Source organism: Ovis canadensis, chromosome 13, assembly GCF_042477335.2.
Source record: "Ovis canadensis isolate MfBH-ARS-UI-01 breed Bighorn chromosome 13, ARS-UI_OviCan_v2, whole genome shotgun sequence".
In the NCBI taxonomy this organism is placed as follows: Eukaryota; Metazoa; Chordata; class Mammalia; order Artiodactyla; family Bovidae; genus Ovis; species Ovis canadensis.
The window spans coordinates 81,452,801-81,475,711 of NC_091257.1; the positions used below are offsets into that span (position 1 = coordinate 81,452,801).

Sequence of the window (22,911 nt, forward strand, 5' to 3'; positions counted from 1 at the left end):
ACTTACAGCATGGCAAAGCCAAAAAAAAGAAAAAAGCTCTCTTTTTCATTTCTAAGTCTCCAAGACTTCAAAAATACTCAGGACCTTTTCATAGTTCGGAGCTTTTATTTAAGTAGTAGTTTAGTCTTTAAATTCATCATGCTTATTTAAAAAATGGAATATTTGACTAGTTTTTTACAGTTCTTACATGAAGATCTATCTGTTCCACAGAACATATGAAAGAGCAGACATCAATTTGGGAATCCAAAGGAACTGAAACTTATTTTTCTCATGAAATTCATCTCAATTCATATTTAAATTTTTGTGATTTTTTTGTTCAAATTTAGCTTAAAATTAACTGTGATAAATGACATAAATTTGTCCAAAAAAGAGTGCTAAGATGTTCTACCCTGTTTCTAAGACAGATAAGCCACTGTAAGGGAAGAAAGAGGGTGGAACTATTCCATTAGATTTAACCAAGGGAGACGGTGGATATTTGACTGTTTTTGCCTTACAAAATGGCAATTTAATAAGGTTATTTCTGATGTGTGTGTATATAATTTACACATTGGGTTGGCCAAAAAGTTCATTTAGGTTTTCCCATATGTAATAGGAAAACTTCAATGAACTTTTTGGCCAATCCTATACATATCTTTAAGCTTCCCAGGTGACTCATTGGTAAAGAATCCATCGGTCAATGCAGGAGATACAGGAGATGTGGGTTTGATTCCTGTGGGTCAGAAAGATTCCTTGGAGTAGGAAGGGCAACCCACTCCAGTATTCTTGGCTAGCAAATTCCATGGACACAGGAGCCTGATGGGCTACAGTCTACCGGGTTGCAAAGAGTCAGATATGATTGAGCCACTAAGCATGCGTGCACACACACACACACACACACATCCTAAATCATCTGTACAGATACATTTTTTATATAGAGAGATAAATTTGGAATGGAAAAAGAACTTTGGTTCCCCAGCGTTTTAGATTAGAAAATAATTTCCTTTTAATTGACCAGAATTGACCATGTGAAATCTCATCTCATAGAATAAAATAACTATATGACTTTTCTTTTTCATTTTTGCTTTTGATATCTATGGGGAAGTAGAGCACCATAGAGAAAAGTGGCATGATCTTTCTTAAATAAGTTCCAGCTTCTGGCTCTTATTACCAGTCACATATTTTTATTTTAAAAGCAATGAACTGTTCAGGACTTTAATTTGGTTCTCAAAGTACATGCTTTTGAATAGAGAGACTTAGCATTTCATGGCACTTTCTGATTGTAGGACTACTTATTAAATGAAAATAAATATTCTCTGAGTGACAAATCCCCAAAGCTGTACAACTGTAGAAATCCACTTACATGACAACTGCCTTACAGGAATATGAAACTTCTCTATTAGCAAGTCCCCCCCATGTTACAGGACAACAGCCACTTACAGAAAAGAGGCTGCAGTCAATTTGTGTAGTACTCATGAGGTGTCATCATAACTTACTAAGATAATATATCTACATAATTTATTTTCTTAATTATTTTATTTTTAAATTTATTTTCTTAATTTCATAATTATTTTCATAATTTATTTTCTTAATTTCATAATTATTTTCATAATTTATTTTCTGACAAATGAAATTCAGAAATTGCTCCTGAGACATTCATCAAAGCTAGTTTCCAAGACAAATAGGGTCATGTATTTTCCTGAAGAAGGAACTGGCCTGGAAGGAGACTGTCATTTGGTCAACGCCTCCAAGGGCTTTTTTTTAATAACGAAAGTCAAGTTCTCTGGTTCCCAGTCTCATCTCTACCACAGAGCCTGCCTCAGGTACCTTCCAAACACGGGGTACCCCAAGTCCAAGGGTTTACCACTTACCATCCTCTATCCAGTCAGTACCCTTCATCCTGAGTTCGCTGTGATCCACGTACTTCGATAAGAGCCCTAAATGCAAGATAAAGTCCGTGAGTCTGTGATCTGGATCTGGCTTTACGAAGCTGGTACAACTGACCTTCTGATAATTAGATTTTCTAAAAACTGAATTCCTCCAAGTGCCTGACAGTTACCTACAGATAACATAGCCCCCTTCTCCAAAGAAGTATTTTCAAGGTCATTTCATAAAGAATGGGGACACCCAAAAACACAATTTGGGAAAGCACAGGATAAAAGTGACTGTAGAAACGAAAGGATTTTCTCTGTACCTACAAATAAGACTGCTGCTCTTCTGATAGGAAGTTTTGCATTCTTGGAGAACATCAATGTTTGGGCTAAGATGCTGACCTTCCCTTTGCATTTTTTTCCCTAAGTGGAGGGGGGAAAAAGAGCATGAAGGAGTGAAGCAGCAGCACTATTTTTATCAGCCTCACTACACAGGGACTATGTCAGATATACATGCAGAGTATAGTGGTTGCAATAACTTCAGTTGCTCAGTGAATTATGCCACAATAACGAGGCCCTTGGCAATGTTAGATCCTCTGAATATACCTCACTCACACCCGCATACTGTGCCTGCAGTGCCTCTAATCTGTCGTTTCTTTTCTGTATATAAGTCTTCTCAGGTCTCTAAGCTCAGTCTTGAGCTCTGCCTTCCTAATAGCTCTTCCCTGACAGCTCTTTCCTTCCTGAACTAACCCTGTACTCTTGAGTGTCTTGCAGGTCCTTCTGTCTTGGCAACCCATCATTTCCCACCTTGCATTTCCATTCAGTGTTTCACAGAGGTTTAATCTCCCTCACTAGCTTGTAAGCTCCCCTTACAAGTTTTCATCTTGGGCATGTTTCTGGGTTCTCTGCGGCCTGTTGCACATTGAGCGGGTTACACTTATTGGACGAGTGAATTCACTCCTCAGTGGATCTCTTACCAGGCACCTCCGGGACAGGAAGAGCACAGGATTTTGTTCTTTATAGAACTTATGATTTAACATGGACAATATCTAGTCTCATCGACCGACAGCACTGAATTTCTTGCTGCAAAAATAACTGTCATTAGTGCATCTGTGATAGGTTTGATCGCAGGTCAGAGAGATAATCCTGCATGGAAAGCCTTACGCAAGGGCATTGTGGGGCTTCCTAGGCCAGTAAATCTGATCAGAGGAGGCCCTATTGGGTCCTTAATGGCTACGCATATGGAAGATCCCTGGGAAGAGTCAGTCATGGGGTCTTCATAATAAGATCCCAGTGGTTCTAGACTCAGTTGTCTAGAAAACCATGGATGGGCCTCCTCGGGCTGCTCTGGCTCAAGCCTGCCCCTAAGATGAGTCACAGTAGCCTCTCTCAAGTTTGTAAAGAGAAAGGATGCCATCTGGGGCTTCTCAGAGCCAGTGGCATGCCGCCATTGTGTTGCAAGGCTTACGACAGCACGGCAGCCCTTGCTTGGGGCTCATGCTCTGATGGAGGGTAAAATAATCCACTATATCCAAAGAAAGGATTAAAGATCATTGCAAAGGCCAAACATAACCCCATTTCCATTTACCCCATAAGTAGTTTTTGAGCATGTACTATCGCCCTGACTCTGCAGCCCCTAAGTCAGGTTAGTGAGTTCCCAAGAGTTCACCAGGTTTTTTTGGAGAGGAAGGGTGATAAGAGAAAGTGAATTTTGATTCATTTGGGAGGAAACTACAGAAAAATGGATTCGTAGAACAAAACCAGTCATAGATATCAAGTGCTGATGTGAGAAGGATGGGAAATGTTTTCTTTATGTCATATTCCTTCATTAAACACTATGTCTGAAAAAAAATAAGCATGTCAGCATATTAAGGAGTTAACAAAGCCATTATTGCTCACATACAAAGAACTTGCAGATTGTTGCAACGTCACTAGGGTTGATGAACCAGGGATCTTTGCAGTACACTGCTTGGGGCAGCTTCCATTTCAGGAACCGGGCACATATAGTTAGCACTTGCCTGCTCTCCTATGAAAAGGATGATCAGAGATCAGCATTTTCAAACATGTTTTAGCTGAGATTACCTTTCTTCAAATAAAACGCCAAAGTCTAATATGATAAACTCAGAATTATCTTTTTTGAAGTAAGGGCAAGGTGCCTTCCTTCAACTTTCCCAAACAATCTCTACAAAGAACCCATAAAATCTGCAGGATTCTGGGGAAAACGGAGAAACCATGGTTGAGGGCATAAGTGAGAGCTACTAACATCAAGTGTAATACCCAGATCAGAGCTTTGGGCAGGTGTCCCACTACCCCATGCTTCTAGACAGAGGGCTCCCATGCCTACTCGCTGCTCGCAGGTTATTCTCCTGTCACTACACACAGGAAAGTAGCTCCCCATCTCACAGTCCTTGTAAATCTCTAGCTTGGAAGAAACTTTGGAAAGTATTGATCCTCTCTTGATCCTGATACTTAAGCAAAATTAGCAAGTGGTCTTCTTTACACACTCCCCTCAAAAGGCTCCCATGCACCATATAACACCCCTGGTAAGTCTCCAAGCAAGTGTTCGGTCCTAGTTCCACTAGACATCTGGGCCATTAAAATTCCTCTGGGGACAGATGGGAATGCACATTAGTTCAGTTACTTTGTTATGAATTGTAAGTGTCTAGTAAAGTTAAAGATACCCGGATATTTCATTTCTGGGTTGATGCCCTCAAGAAACTCTCAGACATGTACACAAAGAAATCTACCAAAATGCTCACTGCAGCGTTATAATAAGGAAAAAATAAAAGTAATCTAAGTGTCCAGGAATAAAAGAATGGGAAAAGTTGCAGTTATAAGACAGAATTCTGTATAGCAGTGATAAGTGAATTAGGGCTATATAACATGAATCAATCTTCTAAATATGTTAAAGAAAAGCAAGTTGCTGAAAGGATTTACAAATGATATGAACAAAGTTTTTTAATGTATAAAATTTTTTTCAGATAAAGTTTTAAAACATGAAAAATAATACCTCAGAAATGATAACAAAATTTGAGATTTTGCATGATTTTTTCCGGTTTTATTTCTCAGCCTAGGTGGTAGGTGTACTGATGTTTTAAATTATGTTGTCAGTGCTAGTGATCCCTAACCTTATGGTAGATCCCTCCCCTTTGCTTAGGCCACCTTCTGAGGAGCCTTGATGGGCTGGCTAGAAGGGGCTCAAAGTCTGAAGGAAAATAAGCCTAGACTTATTTTCTGACTGCTCTAGGCTTTGCCTGATTGCCAAAATCTGACTGGGGTGCAGGGTGGGGGTTAGGGATCACTACTGTCTGTCCCATGTCTGTGACCTCTATGGGGCGCAATTTCCCATCACTTGGTTGGGAAGCTCTGACCTATACTTCACTGAGGTCTGAAATATTTTATATTTATGGCTACAAGGCCATAACACTTCCCCCATAACAAGGTGCCAAGGTCCACTGTAATCTTTAGTCCTATTTCTGAATCTTCTGTAAGGAAGTGTATAGGTGGGTGGTAGCTCCAGCATTTTCCCAGACTCCTCACAGCCTAAACCCACCTCTCTGGTCGGCTGTAACTGGTGGTCACAGGACCTTGAAAAAGACCAGCTTCTGAGGTATGGGACAGTGCTAAAGATGATGCCATCCCTCCCACAGTTTTTATGGAGGAACCGCTGGGAGGTTAAGGAGATTTCAAAGAAATCTCCAGATTTCAGAGAAGCTTCTCTCTTCCTGATTTAGCCTCAACACTAGTCTATTAAGGCTATTCTTGAATTAAAGAGAAAAGACAACAGACTGTGATCATCATTCACAGAAAGAGTTTCTTGAATTGGGTAGTGTGTTGAGAGTTCTGAGCTAGGCTGAATATTGGAGGGGCTACAGAGAGATATAATAATACATGATTCTCACCCACATAGGATCATGATTTGCTACACAGAAATAAGGAGTAAGATTTTTCACACAATTCACTTAGGTAAAATAATTGAAAGGAAGCCTGTGCCAGAGGAAATGGGGAGTACAGATGGTACCACAGAGTCCCTGCCCTCAGAGAAATGACTGCCTGTTTGCAGAGTTGGCTCTGGATCTTATTCAAGGCTAAAAGAAGTTAACAATAGGCATTACCGCAGCGATTGCATCATTCTCATCCTGAGAATACAGAAGAAGTGGGACCAAGCTGTCCAGGACTTGGCTCTCTACACCCTTCTTATCTGTGTATTTCACAGACTTTATGGAGGCTCCAAAGAGGGTCATGGAGAAACGATGAACATCCGGTCTTACCTATGGAGGATGTTCAAAGGGAAGCAACTCACTGAATGTGTTCATGCTTAACTTATAAGAGCTCTAGGTTGGCTGAAATGCCAGTCCTAACAGGAGGATATTTAGATGTTGGTAGCTGAGGGCAAGAAACCAAATATATGTGGAGACAGTCACATTTGCTGCTTTGCATAGCTCATTCTCTCACTCTAAGAATGCGTCATCACTGCTTGTATCTGCTCCTAGTATTAACCATCCACTCAAGCTGGGCTTCCCAGGTGGTGCTATTGGTAAAGGACCTGCCTGCCAATGTAGGAGATGTAAGAGACGCTGCTTTGATCTCAGGGTTGGGAAGATCCCCCAGAGGAGGGCATGGCAATCCACTCCAGTATTTTTGCCTGGAGAATCCTATGGACAGAGGAGCCTGGCGGGCTACAGTCCATGGGGTCACAAAGAGTTGGACACAACTGAAGTGACCTTAGCACATACACAGCACATGCTGTTTTGCTGAAATTAAAAATTCCAGCCTTGGCATATTTGACTCTTCAGAATGTGGTTCATTGTGCCACATATATTTCTCTTTTATTTTTGGCTGGGCCACTTAGCATGCAGGATCTTAGTTCCCCGACCAGGGATGAAACCCACACCTCCTGCAGTGGAAGCGTAGAGTCTTAACCACTAGATAGCCAGGGAAGTCTCCCCGTGTTTTTTTTTTTTTTTTGACAGATCTTTGTGATCTGGGATGGAGACATAAGTTTAGTCCACTATCCTGACCTAGTCCTGATTGTTCCTTGAAAGAAAAGACAATGTCTTTTCTTATAGAAACTCCTTCATCCCAGGAATTAGGGGAGTACCTTAGCAAGTCTCTATGCCTCAGTTTTTTTAAATCTGAATAACAGTAACACCAGCCCTACCCACATCACGAGTTACCTAGAAGGGTCTTAAGAGATTTGAAAGTGCTCTTAACAAAAAAGTACGATCTAAAATAGAGTTATTACTATCCCAACTTCGGTTTGCTGTTATGCCAATTACCTTCCCCCTAGGAAAGTCTCTCCTCTCCCCTTATCTTACATCACCAAATAAAGAGAAGAGGGTCCTCATCATGGCACTCAGGGTGGTGAAATCCATGGTCCTGACGAATTGCAGGAGTATCTGAATGGCTAACAAAACAATCTTCTCGTCAGATTCACATAAAAGGTCTAGGATGCACGGCAGCAGGCTCTTGATGTCTTCCCTCTGTGTGCCCAAAACAGCGAATCACCACCCCTCCCAATGGCACTTCCTTTGTTACCAGAGTAAGGCTTCCCGCCTGTGCTCTGTCCTTGGTGCTTGTTGAGTCTTTGGTTGTCTTGTCCAGCCCAGAACAGAGAGTTAAAGAGGGCCTCATGCTATCTCTCAGTATTGGCAGGACTGATACATAAAGAAGTTAAAAGAACTTATGTACATATGTATACCTGTGGCTGATTCATGTTGATGTATGGCAGAAACCAACACAATATTGTGTAGCAATTATCCTTCCATTAAAAATATATAACTTTTAAAATTAACTAATTAAAAAAATAGAATTGGTGGTCTTACCATTTCCTCCCATCTGGTAAGATAGCACAGTCCCCGCAGGGCAAGAATTTTAAAGAGATTATTTTCAAGAAGTAGCCAGTCTTTCAAGCGGGCAACACAGTATATGCTGGGAAATCTCCGAGCCACTGGACTCTGAAGAAGCTGAAAGAACCCAGAAAGTGGCCAAAGAAGTTACCTTTTAGCCCTTTTTCCTGGGGGGAGCCAGCTTCCCATCAACTCTAAAACACCTATTTTCCTTTGAAACTTCTACTCTACAGCACGTACATTACAGGATGATGCTTCCATTGCAGGGACCTAAGGAACACTGAATATGTGGACAAAAGAACTTCAATAAGGTTAAATTTGGACCATTTCTATCCTATGTCTGAATTGGACTTGGACATGGCCTAGGAAGGCTGGTACAGCTGCCTTACAGGCTTCCTGAATACATACTGCCTCTGAAGAAGTCCTACCTCCACAAAAAAGCCTGCCGATGTGAGCTTATGTTTCTCATTCCCTCGGTTAAGAAAAGGCACTAACAGGTACATGACCTTATGCGCAAGGAGGTGATTCCTCTCCAGCAATGCACTGCAAAACAGAACACAGAACAACTCTCAGAAATGCTCTTATTCACAGAGCAATCTTCCCAGGGCAGGGGTAGGGGGTGAGGGGGCTCTCAAGTTTTTCCTCAGCTTCAGGTGCACAGGAGGGTAAGTTTCAGTTCAGTTCAGTCACTCAGTTGTGTCCAACTCTTTGTGACCCCATGGACTGCAGCATGCCGGGCTTCCCTGTCCATTACCAACTCCCGGAGTTTACTCAAACTCATGTTCACTGAGTTGGTGATACCATCCAACCATCTCATCCTCTGTCATCCCCTTCTCCTTCCGAGGGTAAGGCAGGGGTGAAAAATTTAGCTGGAATTATGGGCATTTGCCCATTCTGGGATGAGAAGGTTATTCAACTTTGGTGGCTGTGATAACTAAAAGGGGTGGGGGGAGGAATTACCTTAAAACACAGCTGATTTAGAGCAGGGATGCATGACAAGGAAGTCTTACTTGGCAAGGAGGGATACTCCCTGAAGATGGCAATCTTTTCCTTCCAGAAGGGTCCATCCTTTATTCTTTTCCATGATGTTGAATTCCTGCCAGCAGAATGTTCTGAGGAGGAGAGTCTTTGTAGCCTGTATGGCGAAGCTAATCCAACAAAAATAGTACAAGTAAATATAGTACAGGTCCCTCCAACCCAAGAGCATAAAATCACCTGCTCTCACCAAGGAGGGCCATGTATTGATAGCTGCTGGACTGTAATTCTCTTCTTTCTAGATTTTCCTAAAGATGCTCAGTGCTTTAATACTTGAAAGGCCCTTCACACAAACTCTAAGCATAAAGAAATCCAATAAAATTGTGTTTCCCGGGGAGAATGGGAAGGAGTCTATGATAAAACAAATGATGTAGGATGCTAAACTGAGAGTCACTGCTTTTTTCTTTACAGCTTTATTTGGATAGAACTTATACCCCCCTAAAATTTACTCAATTGCTTTTGAAAACTACTTATTGAACTAGTATTTTGGACATAACATCAGAGAATCTTGAAGCTGGAAAGGTCCTTGGAGAATACCTAGCCTGACCTCACTTACAGATAGGAAAATAGGCACAGAACAACAGAAAGATTTGCCCAGAGTACAGAGCTATTTAAAGGAATGAGAATCAGGACTTCCCTCGAGGTCCAGTGGTGAAGAATCTGACTGCCAGTGTAGAGGACAAGGGTTTGATCCCTGCTCCAGGAAGCTTTCACATGCAGCAGGGCAACTAAGCCTGTGCATCACAACTGTGGAGTCTTGCACTCGAGCTACCACGACCACTGAGTCCATGCACTGAGAGCCCAGGTTCCACAGTGAGAAGCCATGGCAATGAGAAGCAACTAGAGAGTAGCCCCCAACTCGCTGCAACAAAAGAAAGCCTGCATGCAGCGACAAAGACCCAGCAGAACCTGAAATAAATACTTAAACAAAAAATGAGTGAGAATCAGAACTCAAGTTCTTCTGCCTCTTAGTCAGGCATTCTTAAATATTCCACATTAGAGTACTTCCTCAGAAAGAAACCCATGTGCCCCAGAAATACTGAGAAATTTCTATTGAGACCCTAAAGGAAAATTCAAAAATACCTCCCTATACATGAAGCAGAAACGAGAAAATGCTCAGCTTTGGATCAGTATGGTCTTGGAGGTAGGTTTCAGGCTGTCTCGCTTATCTCTTGTCGCTACCTGATTTATCAAGAAAGGGCTGGCATGCTATCATCCATTATTTTGCAGGGCATCTGAACTCAGATAGCCAAATTTGCCTTGACACCAGTAAGACTGGGCTTCCGTGGTAGCTCAGCTGGTTAAGAATCTGCCTGCAATGCAGGAGACCCCCGATTGATTCCTAAGTAGGGAAGATCTGTTGGAGAATGGATAGGCTACCCACTCCAGTATTCTTGGGCTTCCCAATATTCCTTGGCTCAGATGGTAAAGAATTTGCCTGCAATGCAGGAGACCTGGGTTCGATCCCTGGGTTGGGAAGATCTCCTGGCAAAGGGTACGGCTACCCATTCCAGTATTCTGGCCTGGAAATTTTCATGGACAGAGGAGCCTCATGGGCTTCAGTCCACGGGGTCTCAATGAGTTGGACATGACTGAGTGACTTTCACCAGTAAGACCAAAGAGAGCCAGTGAGAGCACAGAATGATTCCTGGTCAACAAAATCACAATGGACAGTACCACAAGGGAGTGACCTCTGAAGACACTTCCTGTTCTGGGTACAGGCCACTGGGGATGGCAACATCAGACATGGTGAGGCCGATGGCGTGGTGAACCTGGACAAGCAGTGTCATGAGCAGCTGAGGAAAGAGCCGGAACGTAGCTGCTCGGAGTCTGTTCCCCACAAACACCTCATAAAGGGCGTCTGTCACCTGTGGAGAAAAGCACACAGCGGAGCTGAACACCCGCTAGTCCTAAGTCTTGCTTTCGTTCTACTTCTGCTTGTTCCAGAACGTGCTTTCTGGTTCTACTAAATCACAGGCGGAACAGCAGTGGTAAGCAATGCAGGGGCATGAAAGGGACAGGGGAATGGGATAGGAGTGAAGTTGTCACTAAAAGTTGCCACAGTGAGGGGCATCCTGAAATCCAGAAGGAAACTATAAGGAAACCATTCACATATTTGACCACATACAAATTTAAAGCCCGGGCAAAAAGAAAATTGTTCATAAACAAAGTCGGATGACAGATAATTTGAGAAATGCGATAGTTTTGATATATACAATGCCTTTATATGTCAGGAGGAACAAATGAAAAGGCCTGCTACTCAAAGTGTGGGAAGTGTAGGCCACCTATCAGGAGCACTGGTGTCACCTGGAGCTGATTAGAAATGGAGAATCGCAAAGCACCCCTCCTCCAGCCCAGAATGTCTGCATCGGAGAGTGTATTTCAATTAGATCCTTAGATGATGGTGGTTTGCATGTGTATTAAAATTGAGAAGCACTGGTGTGTAGGACATGAAGAAAGAAGAAACATAAATGACCAACTGAAAAACATACATAAATGTTGAACCTTGCCAATGATGGAACTGTAATTAGAATATGCTCCTTTTTCACCTAGCAGCTAGACAACAATGTTCGGTGTGGCAAGGCCATGCTCACACGTGATGACAGAAGGGCAGTGTTCTAGAGGGTCATTTGGGAACAGTACCAAAAGTTTAAATGAGCCCACCATTTGGCCCAGAAATTCCCCTTCAATGGACTTTATCCTATGAAAATAATTGGGTATGTATAACAAAATTGATGCAAGCATGATTAAGTTTGCTATAGCACTGTTTTCATGACAAAAGTTTGAAAAGTGTCAAATGTTCACTAATAGGAAACAATAATGAAATAAATGGTTCTGTGTCGTTTATTACCTATTTTTTTTAAAGGTAATTAAAACCAATTACTATGCAGCTATGAAAAGGATAACAGAGAGCCCTACATATTGATACAGAAAGTAGTTTGTGTATGGTTAAATGAAAAAACAGCAGGTCATCAAATGGTATGTACTGTGATGTTATTAATACACTTATAGAATTTTATAGACTAATCAGATTAAATATATACCTTTATCTGCCCTAACACCTAAAACTGCACTAAAAGGACATTTTAGGGATTTTTTTAAAAGGCATAAACCCACAAGAACAGACAGCATAAGAGAGAAGACAGTAGCAGATTAGAGACTTCAAAGTAATTCTGAAAGCTAAAAAAATAAGTATGATAACTTAGGTCAGAGAAAGCAGAACTATAAACTGGTAGGGAATAAAATAAAGTAAAAAAGTAGTCGTGAAGTGGGGTGGAAGAGGGGTGGATTAGAAGTTTCATTAGTTTGGAGTTTGCTGTAATAATATAAATTATTATATACAGGATGGATAAACAACAATGTCCTACTGTATAGCATAGGGAACTATATTTGATATCATGTGATAAACCATAATGGAAAAGAATATGAAAAAGAATATATATATATACATATATGAATAACTGAATCACCTTCCTATATAGTAGAAATTAATACATTATTAATAAAATGAAATAAAATAGACATGGATATGGGGGAGGCTGTGCATGCAGAGGGGCAGGGAATATATAGGAACTCTCTGTACTTTTCTGCTCAGTTCTGCTGTGAGCCTAAAACTGCTCTAAAAAAATTTATTTAAAAGGAAAAATATAGATGGAAAAAGTATGCCAAGTACATATTCAAGAAGTTTATACATTATAAACACTTTTTTAGGGACATGGTATAGCCATGAGCTAAGAATAGTTTATTGATTTTTAAAGGATTATTTAAAAATATATCCAAAAATATGTGGTGGAGACTGGAGACTATATGTGACCTGAAAAACCTAAAATATATACCACCTGGTCCTTTACGGAAAAAGTTTGCCAACCTCTGCTCAATGTGGGCCTTTGGGAGATATCCCTGGTGGTCCAGTGGTTAAGACTCTGCCCTTTCATGCAGGAGGTGTGTGTTCGATCTCTGGTCAGAGAACTAAGATCCTGCATGCTGTGAGGTGTGGCCTTAAAAACAATTTTTCAAAGGAAGACCTTTGGTTTCTATTTTATATTCTTCTATATTCTTTGAAATGTTTGTACTCTCTTGACTATGATGATACCCATTTTTTAAAAGACAAGAAAAAGAATGTTTAAGACAGATGAAACCATACTGACTCCTTCACTCATCTCAGCCTCCTCCAAACCCATCCCTTGGTGGCGACACTGGTGGATTTATAAATGGATGAGGGAAACAAACTTCGAGAGGAACCAAAAGGAACACTCTCCAGATGGTGCTAGGCCAATTATCCAGGAGAGCCATGGTGGGCTAAAGTTGGAGGGGCAAAGCTCAAGGGCTTACAGCAACAGCCACATAGGCCATCTTCTCCTGGGTGCCAGAATCATGGCATTTCTGCAGCTTCCTCAGGAGTCTCCAGAGAATCCAGGTCGTTTTGGGCAGCTCCACCTCCAGAGTTCTCCACAACTCAGCCAGATGCCTAGAAATCCCAGAGGAAGAGGGTTCAGAAGAATGGCTTATCCTGGGCCAACCATGACCATGAGCTTCCCAGAATCCGTCTGGAATCCAATCTATAAGAGGTTTTCCTCTGGGGCTCAGTTCTTCAGAATTGCTATCTGATTTCACAACAGCAACTCCCAAGGTTTCATAGACTCAAGTTCCCACAACCTCAGCATGGATGTTAAGACCATTCACAAACTGGTCCTAACACATCTTTCCAATCTCACAACTTCCCTATCACATACTCTGTACTCCAAGTTTCCTACGTCATTTTCATTTCTAACAGAGTCTACAGTTCTCACTTGACCTAAAGCAATAGTTTTCCAAGAACTAGAACAAACACAAAAATATCTAATAATGCTAAAATTACATTTAAATCAATCGAATATAGTTAATACTTTATACCAAATCATATATTTTACATAAGAATCTAGTGTATTAATAGGTAAGCTGAACCAAGTAGTAAAGATTTAAAAACAATGTTCCAGAGAAATACACAAAATTAAGACCACTGAACAATCTGTATTAACTCATTTTTCTTCTGGATGAGTAGAAGTTCTCCTTTATTCCTTTTCCTGTAAGTGGCCTGAGGTGACCTCTAAAAATGGTGCGCTATTCACTCGACCCAGAAAACTCCACAAAATCATGCACATCAAGAGGTTCAAATCTTCGTGTTCACTTTAAGAACACTCGTGAAACTTCCCAGGCCATAAAGGATATGCATATCCAAAAAGCCACCAAATATCTGAAGGATATCACTTTAAAGAAGCAATGTGCGCCATTCCATTGTTACAATGGCTGAGTTGGTAGGTGTGCACAGGCCAAACAGTGGGGCTGGACGCAGGGTTGGTGACCCTAAAAATTTTTACTGTATTTTTTACTGAATTTTTACTGAACATGGTCAAAAATGCAGAGAGTAATGCTGAACTTACGGGCTTAGATGTAGATTCTCTGGTCATTGAGCACATCCAGGTGAACAAAGTCCCCAAAATGCGGTGCAGCACTTACAGAGCTCACGGTTGGATCAACCCTTACATGAGCTCTCCCTGCCACATTGAAATGATCCTCATTGAAAAAGAACAGATTGTTCCTAAACCAGAAGAGGAAGTTTCACAGAAGAAAAATATATCCCAGAAGAAACTAAAGAAACAAAAACTTATGGCCAGGGAATAAATGCCGCAAAAAATAAGTGCAAAAAAAGTAAAAAAAAAAATAAAGTTCTCCTTAATTTGATGCAGTGGGGTAAAACATCTAAGTTCAGCTTCCCTGGTGGCTCAGACAGTAAAGCGTCTGCCTATAGCGTGGGAGAGCCGGGTTTGATCCCTAGGTCAGGAAGATTCTCTGGAGAAGGAAATGGCAACGTACTCCAGTAATTTTGCCTGGAAAATCCCATGGACGGAGGAGCCTGGTAGGCTACAGTCCACGGGATCGCAAAGAGTCGGACACGACTGAGTAACTAAACTTTCTTTCAGCTTACAGAAAACATTAGCACTGCACCAAGACATTATATGAAACCCATTCATTGAAACCAGTTTTGAAACAATTTTCAAACAGTTTAAAGCTGAGAAATCTTCAGCAAGTAGTGCTGGGAAACCTGCATGTAAATCAATGAAATTAGAACACTCCCTCATACCATACACAAAAATAAACTCAAAATGGCTTAAAGACTTAAATATAAGACATTAAACTCCTAGACCATAAAACTCCTAGAAAAGAACATAGGCAAAACACTTTCTGACATAAATCGTAGCAATATTCTCTTAGATCAGTCTCCCAAGGCAAAAGAAATAAAAGCAAAAATACACGAATGAGACCAAATCAAACCTAAAAATTTTGCACAGCAAAGGAAACCATAAACAAAACAAAAAGACAACCTACAGACTAGGAGAATATATTTACAAACAATGCAACTGATAAGGGCTTATGAACAGGTCATACAGCTTAGTATAGAAACAAACAATCCAATCAAAAGATGGGCAGAAGACCTAAATAGTCATTTCAAAGAAGACATACAGATGGCCAACAGGCACATGAAAAGATGTTCAATATCGCTAATTATTAGAGAAATGCAAATAAAAACTACAATGAGATATTATCTCACACCTACTAGTCAGAATGGCCACCATCAAAAGTTTACAAATAATAAATGCTGGAGAGGGTGTAGAGAAAAGTGAACCCTCCTTCATTGTTGGTGGGAATGTAAACTGGTGCAGTCACTATGGAAACAGTATGGAAGTTCCTTAAAAAACTACAAATAGAGTTGCCATACGATCCAGCAATTTTACTCCTGAGTGTATATCTGAAAAAGACAAAAACTCTAATTCAGAAATGTTTATAGTGGCACTATTTACAATAGCCAAGACACGGAAACAACTTAAGTGTCTATCAACAAATGAACTGATAAAGATGTGGTATATATACACAATGGAATATTAGTCAGCCATAAAAATGAATAAAATATTGCCATTTGCAGCAACATGGATGGACCTAGAAATTATCATATTATGTGTAGTCAGCCAAAGACAAACATTATATAGCATCATTTACATACAGACTTTAAAAAAATGATACAAATGAACTTTTTAATAAAATAAAAACAGACTTACAGACATAGAAAACAACTTATGGTTACCAAAGGGAAAACTGGGGGGTGAGGGATAAATTAGGAGTTTGGAATCAACAGTTACATACCACCACATAGAAAATAGTTAAACAACAAGGAGTGACTGTATAGCACAAGGAACTATTAATATATTCAATATCTTGTAATAACCTATAATGGAAAAGAATCTGAAAAGAATCTAGAAAAAATGTGAATACAAACACTGAATCACTTTGCTGTATACCTGAAACTAACATAACACTAAGTCAAATATACTTCAATTTTAAAAAAGCTAAGAAATCTTTCTTTCAAAATAGTAATTACCCAGAATGACAGTATATAAAGCAGATAAATAGAAGGGTTGCTCTGGTTAAAGTGGGATGGGGCCTGGATGCCTCATTGCCTTCCCCATAAAGCATTTCCTGGAACTTCCAGGGTGCCTTGCCTCCAACTCAAAACCACTAGTCATAAAAAAGCTTCTTCTTTGTTCCCTCTCTGTGATTCTATTCTTATATATGTATATATTTATACTTTATTATATATATATATTTATACTTTTTTTACATATATATCTATTTTTGGGCTAAATTTTTCTCAAATGTATTGCAGATATCATGACATTCACCCCTAAATCTCCCTTAAATTATCTGTCTCTTAAGAATAAGGAAATTTTCTACATATTATTATTTCACAACTAAAATTACATTAATTTAGTAATTAGTATATATATTTCAATCTCTTGAAAATTTTCTTTTATAGCTTTTGCTTTTCTTTCAGAATCCAATCAAAGTCATTTATTGCATTTGGTTATGGCATCACTGACTCGATGGACGTGAGTCTGAGTGAACTCTGGGAGTTGGTGATGGACAGGGAGGCCTGGTGTGCTGTGATTCATGGGGTCGCAAAGAGTCAGACACAACTGAGCGACTAAACTGAACTGATGTCACTTTAGTGTCTTTTTATCTAGAACAGTGCCTTTGGCACAATTATTTTCTTTCATGATAAGTTTTTTGAAGAGTTCAGTCCAACTATCTTGTAAAATGTTCTTCATTCTGGATTGTTTCCTTATTTTAGGCACTATGTTCTGATTTACCCTGCAGACATCTGTCTATATCATATCTCAACAAGAACATCCTTAGATTTTTTAGGGCAACCCTGCTCCACGGTACTCAGAGGTGTAGCACACACCCCTACTTAATCCAGAGGCTGTACCAGATTCCGTTACCTGTCATATGGTACCGGGTGACACAGAAGGTGGTTGATCACTGTATCTGTGTACTTGGGCCTGGACATAAGCAGACTCACAATATTTGTGATTTGTTGGCGAACATTAGGCTGGCTGCTTGTGGAGAGCAGGGCACAGATAACGCCCATAATTTCTGGCACCTGAAGAAGGAAAAGAAATCGCTTAAGACCTTACTGCTGTGGGACATTGATAGTTACTGAGGATACTGTAGTTGAGATCCTGGGGGTGACTTTTAATAGAGAATGTTTATTATTTTTCAAAAAGTTTATTATTATCAAGACTACTTAAAGTATACCTGTATGAATGTATATGCACATAAAAGGATTTGGAAAAACATATATCCAAACATATTAATGGGTCTTTGAGTGATGGGATATTTACATTTTTGCTTATATATTTTTTCTATTTTTTCCTTATGCATTGTTTTTATAATAAGACAAACTAATAAAAGCTGGAAGGAGGTTGGTTTTTCCCCACTCTGGCTCTGAGAATGGCAGGGGAGTCATAGCTGCCTTCCTCCTGCAGAAGTTTATCATATTCAGGTAAATTAAACAAGAGCCACTGGACTTGATCCATTTCTCTGCTTGGACTGCTCTTCCTGCTCCTAGACTTGTGGCTCAAGGTCTCTGTTAAAATGTCAGCTTTTCAAAAGGCATTCATTAGTAGCCTTATATAAAATAGCTGTTCTTACCACCAGCTGCCAGAAACGGTTTGAGGATGGGCATGTGATGACATTCTGGCCAATGAACATGGAGGAAAATCAGCTGGGGGCTTCTGGGAAAGATTTTTCTCTCTGATTAAAGGCAGGCAACCTCTCTCTTCTTTGTTGGGTAGTCTTATCTGCTTAGAGAGTTGGAAATTGTGGTGGCTGTCTTACTTATGAATATATGAACAGATTAAGTGGGAATGATGGAAAAACCCCTGGCTCTCTTATAAAGCTGTTGAGTCGCTGGACCCATCCTAGAAAATATACCCTACCTCCAGACTTCTTAATATATGAGCTGATAAACCCTTTGTATAAGCTTCTCACTAATTTTTTTTTTTTAATAGCTAAAAGCACCCAAAAGATACAAATGCCCATTTCACCATCTTCCAAAATAGTACTGATCTTTTTGTATCTTTGCTATTTTAATAGATTAAAAAATGGGTTTTCATCATTTTAAAATTATTTTAATTCTTATCAAAGTGCAACCTGCACACAATTTTAAAAGTCCAGTGGTATTCAAGGCTCTCTCCAGCCTATTCCCCAGGTCCACACTCCAGAGACAACTACTTTCATCCATTTTATCTCTCCCAGTATGTCCTTCCACATTTATAGATGATATAACCATATTGTTATTTCTTCATGTATCAATTTCATTAAAATAAATTCTCTTGATTTTAAATTTACTAAGTTAGCCTCCCTCTAGGATCACTGATGGCTTGATTTTTAAAATTTTGGTACCTTTAACTAACCCAAATGAGGATCTAAACTGGAGTTACCATTCTCATGTATGTTAATTATATTTTCCAAAAAAACCTACAATCTTTTGGAAAATAGGGGCCATACCTCAGATTAAAAAAAAAAAAAAAACAAAAACGAAAACCTGCCATCCCTAGCTGCATACACAGTGGTTGTATATGCTTGTTGAATGCATGATTTTTCAGCATTAACTAAATCGACTAAGGCTTTGACCATGGTATTTCAGTGGTTGTTCTCAGCTGTATTCTGCTGAATAGGAACAGCAGGAGAGACCTTAGCATCTGTAGGTGGGGACAGGTCTCTGCCTGCATTTTAAACTCGGGAAATGTCCGCTGAGAGCTTTACCTTCTCAAACCGGGACTGTGCTTTCTTCACCAATGCTATCAGCAATTTCCCCGCTGACCGCTGCATGTGGGGAGGCTTCAGGTTTTTCAGGCCATCCAGGGTAGCCATTACAAACTGGTAGAGCTCGTTGGAATTGAGAAAAACTTCGAAGACCTGAGATGATTTAGGGAAAATGAACTTTCAAGATGGATCGTTTAACAGGAAGAGTCCTGAACAAGAAACAATTCTAAGTCAACAATCAGAGAAGCATACAAAGACGTTCAGGGCTCTTTAGTTCTATACTGTTTACAGAAGTGAAAAATTGGAAGCAAACCAGTGTCCCAAGGGACTGTGCATGGTTTCTTACAACTCTGACTTTTAGAAAGACGCTTGGACTGACTTCTCTGACAGTCGGATGGTTAGGACTCTGTGCTTCCACTACAGGGAGCATGTGTTTGATTTCTGGTTGAGGAACCAAGATCCTGCAAGCTGTGGCTCATGGCCAAAGATAAAAAAGCTTGATTACTGAGATCCTCAGAAAGAGTGACACACGATACTTTTATAGAAATAAGAATTAAAGAAAGGCCCTAAAGCTCTATGGATGACAGGAACCCAAGCTTAGCTAAAATAATTTGGAGATGATTTATTAAAATAATGTGTTATTCTGCTTCTCATTGTACTTTCAGCTCAGTTCAGTAGCTCAGTTGTGTCCCACTCTTTGCGATCCCATTTAGCAGGCCAGGCTTCCCTGTCCATCACCAACTCCCAGATCTTCCTCACTCAAACTCATGTCCATCGAGTCAGCGATGCCATCCAACCATCTCATGCTCTGTTGTCCCCTTCTCCTGCCTTCAATCTTTCCCAGCATCAGGGTTTTTTTCCAATGAGTCAGTTCTTCGCATGAGGTGGCCAAAGTATTGGAATTTCAGCTTTAGCATCAGTCCTTCCAATGAATATTCAGGACTTATTTCCTTTAGGATGGACTGGTTGGATCTCCTTGCAGTCCAAGGGACTCTTAAGAGTCTTCTCCAACACCACAGTTCAAAAGCATCAATTCTTTGGTGCTCAGCCTTCTTTATAGTCCAACTCTCACATCCATACATGACTACTTGAAAAACCATAGCCTTGACTAGACGGACCTTTGTTGGCAAAGTAATGTCTCTGCTTTTTAATATGCTGTCTAGGTTAGTCATAACTTTTCTTCCAAGGAGCAAGCTTCTTTTAGTTTCATGGCTGCAGTCACCATCTGCAGTGATTTTGGAGCCCCCCAAAATAAAATCTGTCACTGTTTCCATTGTTTCCCCATCTATTTGCCATGAAGTGATGGGACCAGATGCCATGATCTTAGTTTTCTGAATGTTGAGTTTTAAGCCAACTTTTTCGCTCTCCTCTTCCACTTTCATCAAGAGGCTCTTTAGTTCTTCTTCACTTTCTGCCATAAGGGTGGTATCATCTGAAAATTATTGATATTTCTCCTGGCAATATTGATTCTAGTTTGTGGTTCATCTATCCAGGCATTTCACATGATGTACTCTGCATCTAAGTTAAATAAAGCAGGGTGAGAATATGCAGCCTTGACATACTCCTTTCCCCATTTGTAACCAGTCTGTTGTTCCATGTCCAGTTCTAACTGTTGCTTCTTGACCTGCATACAGAGTTCTCAAGAGGCAGGTCAGGTGGTCTGGTATTCCCATCTCTTTAAGAATTTTCCACAGTTTGTATGTGACAGTGAATAAAGTCCTCCACATAATTATAATAGGTATAATCTACTAGGCACGTACCAAGTGATTGGCACTAAGAAAGCATTTTCTGTGCTGTATCTCATTTGACTCTCACAACAACTGAATTACCCTAATTTTTACAGATGCTCATATACAGATGAAGAAACTGATGTAAAGACAATTTGCCTGGTACCTTAGACCATACATGAATAAGATCTGTAGGCTTTTTTTCTGCATATCACCTACTGTTGCTTAGTCTCTCAGTTGTGTCCGACTCTTTTGTGACCCCATGGTCTGTAGCCCCCAGGCTCCTCTGTCCATGGGATTTCCCAGGCAAGAATACTGGAGCGGGCTGCCATTTCCTCTGCAGGGGATCTTCCCAACCCAGGTCTCCTGCATTGGCAGGTGGGCTCTCTACCACTGAGCCACCAGGGAAGACCCTGATACCTAGAAGATGTTTAGCATTTGTGGAACATTGAATAATTACATTAACAAAGAAGTGTATGGCTTTTTAATAGCTGTATTTGGATCAATTACACCCATTTTTTTAAAAAATTAGAGTTTTCTTTTAAGTCTTTTTTGAACTTGTTACAATATTGCTTCTGTTTTATGTTTTGGTCTTTTGGCCACAAGGCATGTGGGATCTCACCTCCCCAACCAGGGATCAAATCCACACTCCTTGCACTGGAAGGTGGTCTTAACCCTTGGACCACCAGGGAAGTCCCTCAAATTCACCCTCTTGAGGTCTCTTTCTGTGACAAGGATTTACATTTGCAAGGGGTTGGGTGGGGTTGGGAGAGCAAATGGGCACAGAGCTGGTCTGAAAAAATGTCCACACAGTGATACTGGCCTCACTGGCGGTCTGACCTAAATCCCTTAAACTCACAGGGCAAAGTGTGTAACAATTATGGCCATTACCTCATCTCCAAAGTATGAAATGTTCAGAAAGCAAATTCTCTGGGCAATCTTGTATGTTTAGTTTTATAAGAAATTAACAGACCTTTTCCCAAAGCAGTTTTATCATTTCACATTCCCATGAATAAATGTATGAGACTTCTGGTTGTTTCCCATCCTCTCCAACATTTTCAAGCTATCTGTCTTTAAAATTTTAGTCATTCTGATTACCTGGGCAATTCTGAAGGGACAACTATAGAACTGTTTAATATTGTAGAGTTCTAGGAGTTCTCGACATCTTTTCATTGCTCTTTTCAAGTGTTGGCGATTTTTCTTGTCGTAAGTGATACCTGAGAAAATAATATAACATATTAATACTTTCTGACTTATTTCCTTTCTCTTGATTTTGCAAGTCTGGTTGATCTTCAGGTTGAAGTGGATCCCCAGTCTTATTTTTGTCTATTTCACTTGAGTGAAAATGCTCATTTTTACTTTTTACACCCCCTCCCAAAAAAATGGGGGAAGGAATGGATGTTAATCTGATTTGCTTATCTTCTGCGGAAGAGCAATATATAAAAAGAGCTGAAAGAAAAAATAAGAGCTCTTTGTAAGAGCTTTGAGTGATTTGGGAATACAAACGAGGCAAGTTAAACCATTTATTTCCCCATTGGTGAGGACTTTTGACGAGTCTTCCTTCCTGTGAAGCTTAGGTCCCAACAAAAATTTACACAGTTTTGTACTGAGTTTGATAGTTCTGCAATCACAACTGTCTGTGTGTCTAGTTTTGCTGATACTGAGTCTGCCAAGATGCCCTAACAGTGCTTTGTCTTCCTCCTGTTTTATTGTGACTCATCTTCACTGGAAATTTATCTCTAGGAAGTATCTGAGCTCATGGTTGATCTCTAGGAAGTATCTGAGCCTATGGTTGATCTATAGGAAGTATTTGAGCCCATGGCTGAGGATATTGTTTCTCCAACTATAAGCTCTTTGCGGGATGGGACCTTGCCTGTCTTACTCACCAACGCATCCCTCAAACAAGAAGTGCTTCATAAATATTTGCTGAATGAACAACCAGCTGTGTTCCTGTGGCTATATGTCTCAGCAGACAAAGCTCATACTCAGAGCTGCCCAGAAAAGAGACTGCTGCTTTGGGAAGTAGAGCACTATGCTGTTCTTGGTATAAGCAAGCCCAGGCTGGGCAACTGCTGGGTAGGGATAAAATAGACTCGGACTCAACACTGGGGGAAGTCTGGGTTAGATATCTTCTGAAGTTTCTTCCAACTGTGGGGATCAGTGATTCACTCCTTGACCACCATGGCCCTCTCTTTGTTATTCAAACTCCCCAAGCTCATACCTGCTGAGTATCCTTGCTCACACTGTTCCTTCTGCCTAATACACTCTTCTTATCACCACCTGACTAAATGTTACTTTTTAGGTCAT

General features: G+C 40.3%; 1 protein-coding gene across 2 annotated transcripts in view; it reads right to left on the minus strand.

The window, feature by feature from the left end:
• Positions 1 to 13,054: 13,054 nt before the first annotated feature.
• MROH8 (maestro heat like repeat family member 8) overlaps positions 13,055 to 22,911 on the minus strand; it is a 41,292-nt gene continuing 31,435 nt past the window's right edge. For both annotated transcript variants that reach the window (XM_069548537.1, XM_069548536.1), the window contains 4 exons: positions 21,703 to 21,821; positions 18,878 to 19,030; positions 17,050 to 17,210; positions 13,055 to 13,202 (listed from right to left, as the gene is read on the minus strand). In XM_069548537.1, the coding sequence (XP_069404638.1) occupies positions 13,055 to 13,202; positions 17,050 to 17,210; positions 18,878 to 19,030; positions 21,703 to 21,821 (581 nt within the window). The remainder of the gene's footprint in view (positions 13,203 to 17,049; positions 17,211 to 18,877; positions 19,031 to 21,702; positions 21,822 to 22,911) is intronic.